The sequence below is a fragment of the Odontesthes bonariensis genome, chromosome 2 (genome assembly GCF_027942865.1).
Source record: "Odontesthes bonariensis isolate fOdoBon6 chromosome 2, fOdoBon6.hap1, whole genome shotgun sequence".
Classification (NCBI taxonomy): domain Eukaryota; kingdom Metazoa; phylum Chordata; class Actinopteri; order Atheriniformes; family Atherinopsidae; genus Odontesthes; species Odontesthes bonariensis.
Window position 1 is genome coordinate 20,880,048 of NC_134507.1, and position 19,305 is coordinate 20,899,352.

General features: G+C 40.0%; 1 protein-coding gene across 5 annotated transcripts in view; it reads left to right on the top strand.

The window, feature by feature from the left end:
* The window catches only part of phactr2 (phosphatase and actin regulator 2), a 51,918-nt gene extending 35,661 nt beyond the window's left edge, over positions 1-16,257 (top strand). For 4 of the 5 annotated variants that reach the window (XM_075478706.1, XM_075478722.1, XM_075478714.1 and 1 more), the window contains exons 4-13: positions 555-698; positions 2,386-2,631; positions 5,883-6,393; positions 6,625-6,803; positions 7,706-7,862; positions 8,107-8,162; positions 9,354-9,415; positions 9,722-9,859; positions 11,785-11,861; positions 13,194-16,257. In XM_075478706.1, the coding sequence (XP_075334821.1) occupies positions 555-698; positions 2,386-2,631; positions 5,883-6,393; positions 6,625-6,803; positions 7,706-7,862; positions 8,107-8,162; positions 9,354-9,415; positions 9,722-9,859; positions 11,785-11,861; positions 13,194-13,209 (1,586 nt within the window). In that variant the 3' untranslated portion in view covers positions 13,210-16,257. The remainder of the gene's footprint in view (positions 1-554; positions 699-2,385; positions 2,632-5,882; positions 6,394-6,624; positions 6,804-7,705; positions 7,863-8,106; positions 8,163-9,353; positions 9,416-9,721; positions 9,860-11,784; positions 11,862-13,193) is intronic. The other variant, XM_075478737.1, reaches the window with a different exon arrangement.
* Positions 16,258-19,305: the final 3,048 nt, after the last annotated feature.

Sequence of the window (19,305 nt, forward strand, 5' to 3'; positions counted from 1 at the left end):
GCTCCTGGTTGTCAACATAACCTGGAGACTGAGAAATTTAGAAAAAACAGATGTTTTGTTTGACAAAAAAGGAGCCAAAGTTCAAATCTAAGGGGTTTTTAAATGGGTTGAAACTATGCAAACATGCAAGCATGGCATGCCTTTTATCCACACCTTAAGACATGCAACTAACTCGGATAAATAAAACCATTGAGATCCAGTAAAGGTGCATATATATATATATATATAGGCCTATATTTCATTGATCCGATTGGATACTTATCTACATTATTAAAAAAGGTCTGTTATTATAATTATGTCTATTTGATAAAACAGCTTTATCTGTTTCCCTTTTTACTATAACACTCTTATTTTTGTTTGTTTTTTATTACGATCGTTGCCTTGTTGGTTTATGTTCTAAAGGATTCCTGAAATGTTTTTCGAAATTTGCTGAACTTTGTATTTTTCAGCCATCTTTAGATTTCAGAACTTTGTCAAAGGCTGTTCCCACTGCCTAATGCTATATCATAACATGTGAAACATTTAAAGCAGCATGAATTTCTTTCCTGACCCAGATGAACCAATCAGTAGTGAAAATCTAAACGGCCATGCGACGTCCAGTTTGACAGCAGAGGAGGTCAAAGTGGACATCGAGTCTCCAGAAACACTGCAGGAGGAGCAAGCCTCAGGGCCAGTCGGCACTGAACAGAAAACAACAGGTACCGTTTGGATCTGTTGCTGCGACTCTTTTGTCAAACTGTGACCTGTAATTCATATGTGATGGCTAAAGTCTGAATTTCTTTAATATTTGAGGTTTGAAACCTTTGTCTTTCACTCGGATACGGTGAGAATTAACTTCATTTAGGGGTTTGTTTTGTTCCTGAATGTAAATAGGACACCATTTCACTGACGGAAGAACAATTTTATGCCCTGAAAGAGAAAGTTAAAATAAGGTGAGATGATAAGCAGGCAATCAAAAACCCTACCAGGCTTCTTTTCTCGTTCAACGGGTTTAACAAAATTATTACACTTACAGTTCAGGAATAACAGCCATTTTTATCATTAGTTTAGGACAAGGTACACATATACGATGTCTGGAGTTGACTGAAAGTGTTAAAACTGCACGGGAACTCTTAGTGTGTGGTTTAAAGAATTGTTTAATTAAGTGGAGGCGAAGACTCAACAACGTGAGACCTAAAAAGTGGACAAATTGATCGTTTGGGGCTTTCTTAAAATGAAAAATGTACTGCCAAGCTTAGCAACACCAAAAGACAATGAAGCTCATAATCAAGTAACGTGACCACTGATAGATGGATAGAGCTGAAGTCTTTTTTAAGTGCTGCGAAACCTATAGGATTTCCAGTTAAATGGACTAATTCCCCAGATTCAGATGCAAAGAAATGTAATATTGTTAAAATGACTTCATCCAATCTTTGGTATGCTTTTCTCCCTCTGGAAACCAAACCTATCCTGTTAATGCAGTCGTATTGTTAAAGCCCTTTTTGATTGGTTCATTTCAAACCTATCATCCTGGTGTACAAAAGCAAAACTTTGAACATTTGTTTGCCATCTAAATATTGACGGACTAGACTGTCTGTTCAATATGCAAGAAAGAGAATCAGTTGTTGTAATTTATCAGTTAATAAGTTTTATTATCTGATGACTTTCTCATTTGTCAATGAGGCAGTCTTTGCTGATGTTAGTTGTAGTTTAAACAGCTTAAACCTGCTGTGTTATTTATAAATTTGGGACTTTTACAGCCCTTTAGCAGTTCAATTTGTGTATGCCATAACTTTATGTTGCAGCTTTTTTTAGATGCTTACTTCAAGGCCATACAATACATTTGTATTCTGCAGTAGTTTTCTGGCTGACATTGAACTCTCTTAGGGATCTATGAGCCAGTCTAATGTGTTCAAATAGATATTCCCATTATATCAGCCTGCAGAGGGTTTCACAATCTGAACAGAGCAGCATCTCTTTCTCCTAATGCTTCCCATTCCCCTGGGAGACAGGCCGCTGCTCTTCTGTCTGATGCTGCTTAAGTGTTGTGCTGTTTTCATCTCAACCCTGTTAGCATCGAACTTCAAGCAATTTGTTTGTCAATAGTCAGAAAGGCAAAGCTAGCAAACTGTGCAAATACAGCAACACACATACCATAACACTGGAGGTTGGGGATGTTAATGGGAACACATAATCTATCAAAGCATGTTGAAAGGCAGAGCACAAGACACTTATCACCTGTGTCTAACTCTCCCTTTATCTCTCATGACCTCATGTGTCTGCTTGTCTGCACTGTCCATTTGTGCAACTGTTTGCACAGACGAGCATTTCTTATCTTACTTTTAGACTCTATTTTAAGGCTGCAAATACCGCACTTTTCCTTCCTGCTTGCTGTGATCTGTTCAGAGAGATGCGATGCTAAACCAACTGCCCGGGCAAACCAGGTGCGACCTCGGGACATTCAAGCTAAAAAGCAACAAAGCTCCCCTCTGCCCACCTCTACCAAAACTGCTGGTGGCACCACCGTCACAGCAAGGCACAAAGATGGTTCCTCAGGAGCTAAAAAGACAACTAAAACTACAGTCAAGGCTGGCCCGTCCACACAGGCTAAAACTAACCCACGGCACGCTAACACCACTAGTCGAGGGACTGGTAAGTTTAGACTGCTGGGACTGAAGCCTGTCAGCCTGTAATGTGTTTGCCTGCCTCCCTGCATGGAAAATGCACTTTATTGCTGTTTGCAGGGAAGCCGGGCTCGATTAAAAGCCATCTTCACCTGTAAACCATGGCTGCATATACACATACTCTCGTGTATTTGACGTGCAAGTCAAGTGAAGTGGCAACAAAAGAGTATCTCCCTTTTTAGTTGCTGTGATGGTATTCTTTCCGCCCATCAGACGTGATGTGCTGTGGCTGTAGAAGGGTTTGAGTTATTATCACCGTTTTCTGAGAAAACAGAAGTGAAGCTTCTTTTGTCTCTGGAAACATTTCTGTAGAACAAGAAGTGTGTGTAAGGATGGGGGAAGGGGTGGAGGTGGGGCTGGGGAGGGTCATGAGTGTGCGTAAGATCCATGTTGCATGGCTTTCATAAAATGAGCTTTGATACATCTGTGATGGCATGCTGTTTGGGAATGCTCATCATCTTTTCATCCAGTATGTGTTTAACGTGGGTCACAAAGCTCCGAATAATGCATGCAATGTTTCTCTAGTCTTTTCTGAAGAACTCTGGATTTTTTTGTGGTTTCACCAAAGAAGCAGTACAAAAGTTTTTTGATTGTTGTTTGAATAACATTCTTAATTCTTTCTCTTTTTTTTCTTTTTTTTTGTACAGGCTGACTTTGCACAAAGATACTACACACACTTGAGCTGCTTCCTCCAGGGTTGCCTTAAGCATTCTGTATTTCTCCACGTTTTTTGAAGATGTATTTAGAAATTGTTCATTTTAAACCTACAATATTATGCCTGCCAGCATGTGCTAACAGAGCAGTCAATGTTTCAGTCCAAATACAATGTGATGTGCCTATGAACTGTTTGCTTTTTTAACCGGCGGGGGGGGGGGGGGGGGGGGGGGGGGGGTGGCTTTTAGGTTTGGAAAAGTTTTGCTGGACAGAAAAACAAACTAAGCAATGAAAAGATGAAAGATAAGAGTGATAATAAGTGGAGTGAAAAAATGAACCATCAGATTGGATTGTATCCGATATTTTAAGTCAACTGAAATAAAGCACCACATTTTCTTTATTCCTATTGAATAAAAAGAAGGTAAAAATGTCATTTTTGTACGCTTTAGTTGGTTGGTGGCATCCTCTAGTTTCTGATTTCATGCAGACAATTACATTGCCTCATTCAAACTGTACCTGGTTTGAGTAGCAACATCAGCATTCAGTCTTATGTACATGTAAACGAGCTAACATCCAGAGAGCAGCAACGCGTCGTACAAGGGCTTTGGATAACAGCCCATATGAAAGGGGTTACATTATGCTTTTGGGTTTTCCTTTTACGTCAGTGTGTCCTTTACTGTAGATTCTGTGAGCATATAAACAGTCTGTTAGACTGCAGTGCCCAAAGTCCAAGCCAAATAAAGTTATTCTCCTCCACAGAAAACACTGCTGCTCAACTTCCTGAATCGGCTCAATTTTAGGTTTACTCATTTACTGCCCAGTTTGATATACCTATAAACAAAGAAGTTCAGCTGACCCATCAGAGCTGACGGGGCCCATTCGGGGAGAGAGAGGTGCTAAAATGAAGCTTTTCAGGCTGTAGATGACAAGTGATTACCAGCTCAGTGGTGGAGAACAAGCCTTCAAAAGCTTTCTTTCTGGTTGCAGATAGTAGTGCTGGAGTGGCATTGCACTTCATTCCTGTGTGTTTTCTTTAGGTTTCTAAACTGTCACTTAGTGGGGTTACATGGCACTGAAAGGATCAGATAATTGGCTAAATTACAATAAGACTGAGTTATAAGACTGAGTGCATGTAGACACCTTAATTTGACAAGAAATTGGATCCGATCGGATTAAGACCCCGAGATAACTCGGTTGAAAGTCAAAATAAATTGTAGACAGTGAAGCACGTGGTGAATTAGACTTTGCGTTCTGCGCATGCTCGAGATTTTTTCCCGGGGTCAGGAACCGGAAGTCGGAAGAGACGATATTACTGTTGTAGTCGCCGTCAGAAATAAAAACACCCCGATGGAGAATGCGCCTTTGTGCATCATGTTTGTGCAATAAGCAGCTCATCACAAATGAAATATAGAGGGACGTAGCTTCATCTTGCTCTTCATTCGCCATTTTCTCAAATGCCTGAGTTTGCTGTTGTCGTTGGTGGTGAAGCGGTCAACAGGAAGTGGCTCTATTAGCAATAGTTGAAATGGGCACAGCGCCACCTATCGTACCGGAGCATGACATGCTTTGTGCCTCTGATCCGATTCATTCACCGCCATATATCCAAGGATAATTACCCTTGCTCAAGTCATTCTTATTGTAATTTAGCCAATTATCTGATCCTTTCAGTGCCATGTAACCCCACTGACTGACTTATATGAGCGACCTTTTACAGATATTTCTTGTAATGGTATGTTCTGGTTTTGCGCTGGTGTGTTGAGTTGTTTTGTACAGCTGCCTGACAGATGGTTCACCTCACACTAGGAAAGCTCTCACTCTGAAGTAAGATGTAAAAAAGGACCCCGTAAAAGTAGTTCTGTACACTACAATTGGTCGCAGTTTCTGCAATGTGGACACAATAAAGCAGGGGAACGTCCTTCAATAGTTATAACGGCCATAAAAAGGCTCTGAAAGAACCTATAACCTTGAATGAATGAATAGTAACAAGTGATGCTGCAGTGCTCTACTCTATGAGCAGAAGTTTTAAACCTATTCTATCCTGCTAATGAGCATAATGCGGTCCCCTCAAAAGTAGTTTATATAACATACAAGCATGAATAAATCTGCTCGGTAAGCAAGCAACCAAACATCTGTGACAAAAAAGTCTTTTGTCTTAGCTAATAAGTCTTTAAACCATACGAGGAAGAACACATTTTTTTGCTACAGTATGTTGTCTCGAGTGCATGCGTTTGTTCTTTTTAAATTTTTTGTTTGTTTTTCCATGTCTCTGCTGAAAGAATGTGGGAACCTGCTGTCAATCAAACACACATGAGCATGCTTCTTCAGCTGAATGACGTCCTCAGAGACCTTTTTACTTTGTATTGCAGTATATTGGCTGTACTTTGCAACAAGATACCTAGATATAATATTTCAGTTGTACTGTAAGACTGTAATCTGTATCGATGGAACCACAGTCACGCTTTTTAGGCTTTTGAGAGTTTGTCCATGCAACCTTGTCTCAAGACTCAGAAAGCTAGAGTTTTTCTTTTTTTTTGTATACAAATTTGCTTTTTCATATCTCCACAGCCAAATCCTCTCATCCAAAGAAGACGGGATGCACGACAAAACCCACCTCCACACCTCGTCCTCGTGTACCTAAGGATGCCGGCACTGCAGCACAGTCCGATGGGACGGATGCAAAGAGAAACCGGAAATCAGACACTTCCGCCGTACCTGAGAAAAGCTCCACAGAGACTCCTAGACAGCCTGGGGAGTTGAAATCCTCACCCCTTTCCTCAAACACCAAGCCTCTCCTGTCTGAAACTTCAGGCAATGAGACAGAGGGAACCCAGGTTGCTTCACAGCCAGATCTGCAGCCTAAATCTATTCCCAATGGCTCAACTTCAGGTGAGGAGACTCACAAAGCATTGGCTCCGGAAACCAGAGTCCATTCTTCCCATATCAACACGGCTACAGAGGAAACATCCTTCACAGAGGGAGAGACAAATAGCAGCTCACAGGGGGAGACTGATGGGAAGGAAGGAGAAGATGAACAGAAGAAAGAAGGAACAGAGCGTAGAGTAGAGAACACCCCGAGGTAACCCCGAGGTCTTGTAAGGACATGAAAGTCAGTGAATCATCACATTCTTTATTTCTCTTTCTGTATCTTGGCTTTGAGTTAAATTGCAGTAAAGTGTTATGAAAGTCTCACATGATTAGTTCTTATGCCAGATGAAGGAGCATTTGTTGCCTAAAGCTTGACAAACTTCAATAGATTTTATTTTGTCAAAGGATTGTGCTCATACTGTCCTGTTATTGACCCCCGCAGGTCAGCAGAGGGCGAAGCAGAAAAGCTGCGGGGCCTCAGTGTGAAAACAGAAAACGCCGAGGTGACCGTTATCCCCGATATGCCGAGAGACAGCCAGACTAGTGACTCCGATTCTGACGGACCAATCCTGTACCGGGATGAGGATGAAGAGGAGGAGGAAGAAGATGAATATACAAGCAGTACGGCTGTAATTTTCTTTCTAACATCTTGCTGAACAGTTGAGATCCACAAGTAAAATCCAAAAGTCTAGAATAGTATAGAATTTAATAGTGGAGAATATTTCTTAATCAAACCTCAAAGGGAAATGACTGACTACAATGTTGCAGAATGGTAATAAATTGACCAAAAAAGGATGTTATTTTTATTTTTTTTATGCTTAAAAAATTCCATCTTCCATCCAAATAAAGTCACACGTTTTATTACTTTAAAACAATAACGTCTAAGTGTGTATTAATATCAATACAACTGAAATCCCAATAAGGCCGCTTTTATCAGCATATTTTTCTTTGGTCAGAAAACGCAACGCACCACCAATTGTGACTGAAAATCCTCCCGATATTAAAGCCTACGTTTTAACTCCCGGTTGCTTTAGCTGTTTCCAGACTGTCGATCTGCTCTGATAAAACCCTGATTTTATAATTGCAGTGTCATCTGATAGAATCGCCATTAAAGTAACTTAAAGACGACATCTGTGCAGTGAATTCAGCTTCACTTGCATGTGCAATGATGTCCCACAGAGAAAGCTGGAAGCAGCAGAATGCCTGCATTGTATTCTCTCACAGTCCACAGTGCTGTGGTGTCGGCCATACTTTGGTTGATAAATCGGTAATGTTCACACTGGAACAAGGGCGGTGGTCCAAGTAAATGGCATAGTTGGCTGCAACCATACTGACTGACATTAAGATTTGCAGGTTGTATGAGAGATTTCATTTAGAAGATATGATTTAGATTGTAATTTGTCTAAAATACTGGGATTCCTTATTGTCTACATTATCTTTCAATTAAGTTTTTTTTGTTTGTTTGTTTGTTTCACAGCCTTAAGAATCCTCCATCTAATTGTCCCTGTTTAACTCTGTTTAAGGCTCTTTAGCCAGCAAGATCCGCCGGCGAGACACGTTGAACATTAAGCTTGGCAACCGACCCAGCAAGAGAGAGCTGGAGGAGAAAAACATTCTGCCACGGAGCTCCCTGACGGAGAGACATGAGCTCCGCCAGCAGATAGGCAGCAAACTAGTCAGGTGCAAACACATAAACACACACACACACACACACACACACACACACACACACATAAATACGCTGTGAAAATATGTGTAGGTCATCATCATAAACCTTGCTTAGTTGTGGGGTAATAAACAGATTGTTAATTATTACGTGTAGTTGTGGGTGTGGATTTTTTTTAATTGTTATTAACAAAAGGCATAAAAAAACAAATCAAATGTTGATGTGATAATCTATGTTGATTCTCCTCTGTTGTTTTAGACGCCTGAGCCAAAGACCCACCACCGAGGAGCTGGAGCAGAGAAACATCCTCAAGCGTAAGTTTCTGAAGTGCATTTTCAAACCAAGGAGCAATGCCATCGAGCATTTTATTAAGGTTTTCTCTGCTATTTTGAGCTGTTTTTACCAAAGCAGTTTAATCCCAGGCCTTAGTTGAATGTACAGAAATGGGAGTTCACCACATCAAAGTCATATCTTAGCGGACAAGACAATAATTTGCCACAAGACATAGTTTCAAAGTTTTATTTGTAGCGTTATTTGAGGCTAGCAAGTGTTTTTGGTCTATTTAGAGGGTCTAATCTGCAGGATATTGCGAAGGCTTTGGTGGTACACTTGGCTGCCACAGAGTGAATAAAATGTTGACGGGTGGGGAGAGAATCCGCTGTCACAAATGATGAGCACAGAATGAACGTTGCCAGAGCAATTATGTCTTGTAATTTCACTAAACAATCTTGTTTTGAGTAATGATGGATACACTGAATCTTTGGGAAAAAAAGACTTGAAAATGCTTGTGTACATCTTCAAAACACTGATCCAGAGCCCTCCAGAAACTTGATTTTTAAATGTTTTATTTTCTTGTCACAAAGAAGGAAGCCATATAGAAACTGTTGTTGTGGTTTCAGTTGTTCAGTGTAATCTGCCACCTGCAGATCCTCAGATCGGACCTTGTGCCTCATTAAATAGATGGACGGGACAGAGTCCTCAATCTTATTTCTGACTTGCTGTCACTCCACACTGGAGTGATGTGTTCAGCTACACTGATTTATTACTCAAAATCTTTTTTTTTTTCCTCTGTTCGCATTATTACCACGGTGAAAAGGTTTATCTCAGTTATATTTGCGTACACTCTGAACTCTTGTTCTGATGACAAAATAAAAACAGTCCGTGACATTTAGAGAATTTTTAGAGCTGTAATTTTGCTCTTGGTCTAACTAGAGCTTGTTCCCAAACCCTAAAGCAGAATAATTGTTTCATATCTTTTGCTCAGACTAACAGACCATCGTCACTAGCTTGTGGATTCAGCACATGAACCCAGATATCATCCAATGCATTCTGCAGATGGTATATGGCACCCAGTTACAGCAGCATTTCAAAATGTCTACAAAAGAGCATACCTGGGAATATTTTTTTCAGCTTGCTTTAATATAGCAAATCATATCTCAAAGTGATAAACAGAAGCAGAAGCTTGTTGCAGACTAACTGACTGATGCTGATTTTTCTGCATGCAGAAAAGAACGAAGCTGAAGAGCAAGAGACCAAGCAAGAGATTAAAAGGAGACTGTCCAGAAAGGTACTGTAAACACCAACCACACAAACTCACATAAGGGCGATCAGAAAGGACACAGAGAGTCTATATTTAGCTGCTTATATGTTTTGCTCCACCTTATGAGTCATGGAAGGAGGCAGGAAAGGTTTCATGTGGGGGGATTAGCCCATCTAGTGGACGCAGGTGGAAGCGAGACGTGTCTTCTGTGATTAGAAGTTGGATGATTTAATCAGAGTTTTTATAAAATGCAAAACTAAAAAAGCAACTACGAAGAACACTTTGAAGGTTTTGTGTTTAAAGACAAATTCTTTCCCGTCTGGTTGTGTGTAGCTGAGTGTGAGGCCGACAGTAGCCGAGCTCATTGCTCGGAGGATCCTGCGTTTTAACGAGTACGTGGAGGTGACGGACGCCAAGGAGTATGACCGCCGGGCAGACAAACCCTGGACACGCCTTACTCCTGCTGACAAGGTACAGCTGTTTATATTTGCATTTAAAAAATTATGAGCCAGTCTTTGAGTTTGTGCTTTTACAAATTAAGATGATTAAAAGATTAAAAAACAATAAAACATTGCATGGTTGATAGTATATAGAGAGCCTTACATAGAACATGGTCACCGTAAGAGAACATTTAAATCAAATGTTCTGTTATTAACCTGCTTCTGTTGCACCGAAGGATTTTCAAAACATTTTGGAACATGCCTGCAGGAATTTGACCCCGCAGCAGTATGACCAAAGCCAGGCTCTGATTATGCCTGGCTCACAGTTTCAGTTCATCCCAAAGGTGCTGAATAGGATTTAGGTCAGGGATCTGTGCAGGTTCTTTAAACTCTCCCGTACCAAACACAGAAATCCATTATATCTGTGACCTCACTTTGTTTTTCTGTTAAAAGTGGGTAAAAGGCTCAGTGCAAGGTTATGTCACACACTTTTATCTAGATTGTCAATGTATTATTAATGTTTCCTATGTGGAACTGAACCATGAGTAAGAAACTCGGACAGTTATGTCTTTGAAACTATGTTTGATGTTTTTGTTCAAACAATTCAGTGTCTGTCTCATGCCTGCCCTCTGCTGGTGTTTGCTCAGAACTGCACAGCACAGGGGAATTAATCCCAACGTGACAGTGAACACTATTCAGAACTTTTACCTGAATGTAAGTGGGAAGGTGAAACACAAAGACAGCAACTCTGGGATTGAAAAGTTGCCAATGTTGCGGTGCTCTGGGTTAAGTGACACATGCACACTACATATATGCACGTTCTGCTGCGCTCCAGTTACACGGCACGATTCCTTTGCCTCAAATCACAGGTTGCATTGGCAGGTACCACTCAGTACCTGGAGTAAGTTTTCCCACGTATCTGTATTCAGATGTGATGCAGTGGCTGAATTTGATGACAAATACTGCATTAAATCTGTATGTTTTTTAGTTTTCAGCAGGCTTGAGCCCTGTGACAGCAGTTAATGAAAATATTTTACTATCAGATGTTTCAAAAACAAGTAATCTAACAACCGGATGAGCTATTGCGTTTATGCAGAAATGATACGTGGGAAATGTATTTTCTCAAAAGAAGAACCAACATGTCGGAGCTTATTTGTACTCTTTAGCTTTTAAAGGGAATTTATCTCAAGGCTAGAATCTTTCGATTTCAGTTCCCTTTCATTTGCCTGATGCAGAGGGGATTTCTTCAGGGAGATTGGACCGAAAAAACAAAAAGTTTTCAGTGCAATCTGTTGGTTTTCTTAGCTAGGAAATTGTTTTTGAATTGGCTCTATATGAACGAATTGGATTATTTTATGAATTATGATTATTATTAATTAATTGAATTCCAATTGGCTTGAATTGGACTTACTATCTAAGTGCCTTGAGATGACATTTGTTGTATTTGGCGCTATATAAATAAAAATGAATTGAATTGAATTGAATTGAATTCACCAGTCAAATTAAATGAAATTGAATGAAAATCAATGTACGTAGATATTCAGGCACGAATATGTTATCGAATAAAGTTACTAGAATTACAACAGTTTCATCTACTGTTCTCATTAGATTTGATAATAAACAAAATTAGGACATCAAGCCTCAAAGGAGCAGGAGACATCCGTAGCCCATCGATGTCATTTTTTAAATTATCGATTTGTAAATCGATAATTTGTAAATGGATTTGTAAAAAAGAAAATTTGCATAAACAGCCCAAAAAATCCAAATGAGAGCCTTGAATTGCTTCAGTTTAATAGTGGAACAGCCTTGAGCCTTTTGAAAGCGACGGGGAGGTAAGCAGGATGGACGGAGTCCTGTCGATGTCTGTGTTTGGTGGGGGACACAGGTGCCCTTCTAGGCCTGAAAATGTTATCGTCACTTCATGTGTTTGTGTGTTTTTGTTCTGCGCCCCCTCAGGCTGCTATCCGTAAGGAACTGAATGAGTTTAAGAGCCGAGAGATGGAGGTTCATGAAGACAGCCAACATTTAACCAGGTACTCACACAGTCGATGGTGTCCACCATTTAACCCGAGCCTGAAGCTTCATTAGTAATTTATCACAGTAAATCTTGCTGTTTATAAACTCTCACTGATCAATATACATTTATCATGCCGGTCTCCTCGAGCTTTGCCCGTTATTTCATTAAAGTCATGAAGTACACCTGGGTTGACTTCAGTTCATCAGCCTCAGGCACAGACTGCCCATCAAGTTCAGGTTTTTTCTATTAAATGTTATTAGACCCGTGGGGCTGTGTATGAGTCCAAAAGTAAGAAGAAATATACCTTTGGACCAAACTCTTATTTCCTAAACCAGCACTGTTAATGTTTCTCTATTATCACGTGTAATCTGGCTGTACCTTAGCAAGAAAATTAAAGTATAAGTAACCCCCCCCCCCCCCCCCCCCCCCCAACTGACGCCGTAAATAAAAGCATTTCTTCATTCGTTGTTAGTATTCATTTCATGAACTTAGAAAAAAGAAACAGCAGCTGTGGTATCATTTGCTGAAGTCTTTGAGTTGTATTCACCTGTAAGGTAGGTCAAGAATTATCATGAGAAATAATTGGCTGATGACAGTTTTAAAGCCTGGCACCATAAAATCTCAGGCTCTTCAAACATTAACACCCCCAGGCTCCTCTAAGCACTGAGTGTGGATCTGAAAGTGAAGATAACGGACGTCTGCAAAGCACAGAAAGGCTATAAAAACACATCAAAGCGTTTCCAGGTTTTAATTTACGCTTGAAAGTGAAGAAAAGATCAGAGAGAAATGAAATGTTCAGATAAAGCTGAGCAGAACGGTAAATCAGCCATTTGACCGTGCAGCATTAATACAGGAAACAGGGACGCGTCATCAGGAGAAAACCTGAACTATGATGTTGCAAAATCATTTTCTTTAGAAGAGCCGATTTTGGAATAAGTTTAGGCTCCCTTCATGGTAATACCTCCTTTAGCAAGTATCCCAGCTTGTAGCCTTGTGTTCCCATTCGTTCTGCTAACAGCTTCTAGTTCTGCAAGTGCTGCTCTTTTTATGTATAACCACAGATTTTAATGAGTCAAGAGTTTTTAAGGATTGTGAGAGACACCCTTTAGAGGCCATTTCATCTTCTTCTTACCTAGCAAATACATATTTTGGCCTGTACCAGTTTGAATCCTTTACAGAAATGTCCCAGCTAATGTTGCTGTTGTAATCTGTGGTCCCTGACAGCAGCTGTAAAATGTTTCAGGAGGAGACTTCATCATCAAGCTCTGAAAAATAGTTTTTAAATTAGTATTTTCTGTTGTTTTCTTTACGCGTCTCTAACTCTAACTCTTTGTCTTTGTGTTTTCAGGTTCCATCGGCCGTAGTGGCTCAAAGTAATACCACAAGCTCCACGGTCAACAGATCCCCGGCAGTCTCCCTGCCCGTCACTGTGGAATCCTGTGGACCTTTTTCATTAACAGCAACTTTGGCCTGTCTTAGCAAGGAAAGCTCAGATGTGAAGGATCACGATAAACATGGCTGCATTTGATTTAGATGGGCCAGCTTCACAGCTTTGGTGTTGTGCATGCTGGCTCGCTGTCAGAGGTTAGTGGGACATTTGGTAGAACTGAGCCACCGTCGCTGAGCTTTGCTTCAGCTGAGCTTTTCCTGCTACGGCACTTCAAAATGTAATCTGTGGAGACGTTCTGTTGCTCCCGATGATGCATATTTATGTCTGTGATGACGGCTACAGGTGTGTCTTAAGGCCTTGGCCATTTCAAGGCACCAATGAAACATTTGCACATATCTGTCATGACGACAGTGGTGTGTATAGCTTGCTGGTTAGAATCTATTATTTATTGTTGACTTTCAGAAGCAGTTGGTATTTTTGTTGTTGTGTTTTGGTTCCTTTCAGGCCTTGTGATGAGAACACACAGGGAGGATGAATAAGCAATGCTACCTTTGTAGTGGTGCCATGTGGCTCAAGTGTACAATGGAGTTTGCGTACCTGCCAAGTATGCCTTGTCACGACCCAACTAATAGCCATATATGGGCGTCCTCCTAAAACAGGAAATGGGGACGATTGGGTGGTTTCATGATGTCAGTGCCTATGTCATAGATCAGTTTGTTCTGCTCCGATGTGCCTCCCAGAGTTGAATTATAGAAACTGCAATTAATTTTTAAAATATGCTTAAATTATATTGCCACCAGAGGGCATTATATCATAACAGTTACAGATGGGGATGAAGATGTTTTTGGAACTTGCAAGCGTACAACAGGTAGAGCTGAGGGAGTGATGGGCACCTGAGGCGTAAACAATGAAGTGCAATGGAAGTCACGCCCCCTTCCTGCTGTACAGGATGGACATGTAGCCATCACATATCTTGTTATTTCATTCAAACCGCTGTTCACAAAGGGCTGGACTTGCCGGATCGAGGATCTACGTTTTAACTGCAGTTTTTAGTTTAAGACATTTGGCAGGGGCCACTCACACAGCGCACTTGGTGCCAAAGAACAAACGGGAATTTAATTGTAGATTTCTTTGCTTAATTAAAAACGTACAGGTTTGATTTTGTTGGCAGTCACCATATAAAAGCTTTATGAGTGGAGAGAAGGCACAGATGTGTTTCACCTCTGCAGCAATCAGCTGGAAGGGGAGGATTACTTCATATCCCTTAATGTGCTTTTGAAATGTCGGCAGGTCTGTTTAGATTTGAAGGACTGTGAAAAACGACAAATGTTTACCAAAGCGCTGTAATCTGCAGCCCATAATATTTACATACGGACATGCTTCATGCCTTTTTTTTACATCTCGCCCTAACATGCATCTTGATTCCAACCAATTCTGTGTTTATTCAGCTCGTTTGGAAACACACGGGAGATTAATCTGGACCTATTTTGATTAAACGGATCAAAATGTACCTTGTTTACACTGGGAAAGAAGTTTAGTCTCTTAAAAAGGCTGAACAGGTTTTTTACTCTTTGGCAGTAAATTATAGCAAACTGACAGAAGAAACAAAAGTGACATTAATGTGTGGAGATTTATGATTTGACTGGAATGTGGTTGAAATGGCTCCCTCATTATTCATCTTTGATGGATTCATTTATGTTTTCGACCTGTAAGTGCTCTAATGAGATTAAATCCACATACTCGAGATGCATGTTAACGCAGTATGGAAAGAGGGTGAATTAAACATGTCGTCTTTCTGTGTGAAGGCAGGAGTATTTGTCAAAGCTTTACTAATCTTTTGTCCCCAGGCCAACTTGACTTGAGAGTAGATGTCTGCTGATTAGTAATTGACAGTTGGAGCTCGCCCACCGCGTGTTTCTTATAATAGAGCCCCAACCTCAGCGACATTCATCCTCCTTCCAAACAGTAACCGAAAAGGTCAGACATTCTTTCTGCTTCTGAATGTGCAGGGGTTGTAAAACAAAAATGATGTACAGCGATGGAAAATAACAAACAGTATTCATTCCTGTCTTTGTTGTTATATATTGATTATTTTGTACAGAATGTTTATCAAGCATGTGCATACAATGAAATCAATTTTACTGCAAATATGATACAATACATTGATATGAATGTTTTAAGCTCTTATTGTAGTTGTCTTGTTTTCAATTCAAATATCGATGAAGGAATGAGCAGTACAGCTATGATGCAAATGTTATGCCTCATTTTAAGCGCAGTCTTTACTGTACCTGTTCCCCCACGTAGACCAGACCACATACATAACAGCCGGTAACAACCTGTCTGTTTTCTGTTCTGTTTAAAAGCTGTTGCTAATCCCATGTTAACCTTCCCGTTCAACTGAATTCTTCAGACTCTTCTCATCACTCCAGCTACATCACGAGGAAAATATGAGAGTGATCTCTTGCACGCTGGCTTAGAGTAGTGTACAAGTTAACATGGAGCACACCAACAGGAAGTACAATCATAATATTAAAAATAGTCTTGCTGTTTGTAAAGACCGAGGATACATGAGTTTGCCTTCAACACAAAACATTGTTTCAGATAAAGCCCAACTGTTTCTCGCACAGAATTTAGCATTCAGAAGCACATTCTCTGTTGAATATTATTAACCAGAGAAGTGAAGTGATGCATTTAAAAGAACAGTTTTTACTCCTGTATTCACAACGGCTGTTTTTGCTGTGTAACTGCTCGGTTGCGTGACATTTTATATTGGAATATGTGTCAAATTGAAACGCTTATAAGCAGCCTGCACATGATGTCATACTGGAACAGTGAAATATCCCAGCTACACTCAGGTTAGTCAGTGTCATTGGTCTTTTATTACGTCGGAGCGGAAGGTACTTTTTTTTTTTTTTTTTTTTTTTTTTGACAAATGAATACTCTGAAACTGTCCTTACATTTGCCTATAATCACATTCTGTCTTACATGTCTGTAAATAATAAATATGGAGATAGAAAGAAAATGTTTCTTAATTACTCATGATCAGTCCATCAGATAGTTCTGTAAATAACATTTATGACTGAAGTCTGTTTCATCTCATCTGTGTGGGAAATGTAAAATAAACACAACAAATCTTCAGTCGGACCAAAAGGAGCCATTTCCCTGTATAATTGCTAAACTGTAAAAATATCAGATATTAAGACTGATTCCAGAAGTATTTCTCCAGCATCCCCCTTGAGTTTTGTGTAAAACATAAATGTCCAATGTTGTCGGCCTCCACCAGCTTGTAAAAATGTTGAGATTGTCTGGTATTGAAACGGTGCTTGAGGCTTCCTTTATTACTTCCCAGGAGAAAAACCCTGAGCTTTAGATTAGAGCCATGATCAGACTGTTTTCCATTTTGAACGTATGATCTTACCACAGTAATTTACTGGAGATTGACGTGCCATAAACCCTCCGGCTGTAATTTGAGTGACAGTCAGAGAAATGGATACGTTTTAAGCTCAAAGCCACAAACTGGATTTTTCCCATTGGTTTCAAACCTCTTTACAAACCTTGACATAATTCATCTTTAAAGTTAGATTGCGATGTTATATAGTATATCAAATGCCTCCTGATGCATCCTATTGTGTATCGTGTTTTTGTACATAAAGAGCAATGGAATTATCCTCATGTCAATCTGTTTTTTTTTTTGTTTTTTTTATGCCATGTATTCAGTATATTTGCAGTATTATGACATTTCTAAAAGCGTATCTTTTTTACAATCACAGTATTATTCTCAGCTGCACATCGTGGAGGTACTTTTAAAGTAGGAGGCAGATTTTAGAGGCCTCAAAGGCCACATTTTGTATTTTGCTATTCATGAGAAAAACAAATGGAAGGAGGAAATCATTCAGTGGGTTCATGTTTAAGTATATTATGTGATCCTTTGTAGTTTCAGTTCAGTTTTCCTAGTTTTAAACTTTTATTACACATTATTGGATTCGTAAAAAGTATAGGTTGATGGCAAAATTAAAAGATGAGCTAGAATTTTACTCAAAGATGAATGACCCACAATCCTCTGAAGTTTTCTCTGGTGCCACCCTGAGGTCTGCATTTGGCTTTTTCATTTCTGTGAAACAAACAAAATCAAACGTTAAGGTTCCAGAACACTGACATCTGACTTGTTGCCAAACTCTGCAACATGGATAAGCTGAACTTAGGTGTGCCATCATCTTGGATGTATGTGGACTGCATGATGGCACCAATCAAATTGTGACTGCTACACACTGCTACAACACTTTATGATTCTCCTTTCTACATCCGCCTCCATCCTCCTTGGCACATTTACAACGCCTCAAACAAGGCTCCCGCTGACCCAACTCAACTGGATTTTTTTTCATTTCGAGAGTACCAAACTTTATTATGCACACTTTTACATCCATCTACTCAACTTGGATTTGATTTCTTTATAGCCACGGGTGATGTATTGATCCGCAAGTCAAATCTTTCTTGTTACTATCGTCACGTTGTTCCCATAAAGTCTCCCTAGCCAACAAAAATATAGCTTATTTCCTCCCACATTGATAAACCTGTATAAGTCTTCCGATTTGTATATAAACAGTATTTGAATTATTCTTATTCCATTAGCTTTGTTAGCTTTTTTATTTCAACTATAAAAATAATAGCAAATTTATTTATAGCCGCCTCTCAAGGTCACCTTACATTATGAGCGGCAATTAAAAGCAACATTGAAGGTTGCACCCAATGAAGATTTTGATGAAACGTAATTGTCTATATGGTTTTGGTTTTGTTTGTCGAGCTTCGCTTACTGTAAGAGCGTTTTCTATCAAGACTGACAAAGTTTTATTGAATCTCGTGCTGCTACGGTTTGTCTGTAGACAAAGGTCAACGCAGCAGACACGTCACGAGATGAAAATCCTAAATCTAATCATCTGAATTTGTGACACTGTCTGGGGCCTAACTTTGCTCACTTGTTATGGAGATAAGAACGGAGATATTGCCATTTTTCACGTTGGGCTTCTTTCCTGTCTTGGAGCCACCAAGGGGTCAAACTTTCAGCTAGTCAGATGTTTCAGTTGGTGAGTGTCAACTGATATTCAGCCTTTTAATGTTATAGTTAAGTCCCAATTCATTTAACTCAGACAACATTCTCCAGAGCAAACTAAGGAAGAAAGGTAACACTTCATGGTGGAGGAATCGCATCATGTATTGATCGTTAAGAAGAATTTATATCTGCTGACGCACAGAGCCTTCCCTCGAACATTCAGTACAGCAGTGTCTGTCTGCTTCTGAAAGATCGTATTACCGCCAATCAAGATGGAACAGTGAAACCTGCACATCTCAGAGGAAGTTCATCTTCCCCATCCACAAATAACACCTCGAACCACCACGTCCGCGATGATTACACCACCTAAAACACAGTAATTGGAGCAAACATCTCGGAACCTTTTGATGAAGTGTGTTTCTTTTTTTTTATCGTGGGTTTCTGTGTGATCAACCAAAAAAAGTTAAATGCATCTGCCACAACCAGCGTACAAGCTTTCAGCATTTTAAAGAGAGCGGGGGTGTAATTGAGTTGCCGATGAAGTGCGAAATGAAATGAAAACTAGAGATGGAGGAAGACGAGGGTTGAACAGAGCTGGAAAATGATTGCAGACACAGAGGTGGTTGGAAATGAGAAACGGTCAAAGATGTGAATCACCAGAGCTCCACAGACCTCTTATGGCCTGCTGGCTTTGGAAATGATTTATGACATTGATGCGCCACAGCTTGACCTTGGTGATAGTGTAAATTGATGTTTTTGATCAATATGTGTTTATGTAATTCTGACAGTGAAGATAACCAGTTTTACAGGACAAAAGAGGACAACAGGATAACCGTAGCAGCTGGTGTTCATGTTTCGAAGACAGCTTTCAGTGAGACTGTGATAATTACTCTCTCACACACACACACACACACACACACACACACACACACACACACACACCTTTCACATGTGAACAACAAAACCACTCAAACTTTAAATCCTCATTTTATTCATGAACTTTCTCATTCACTGCAGCCATAT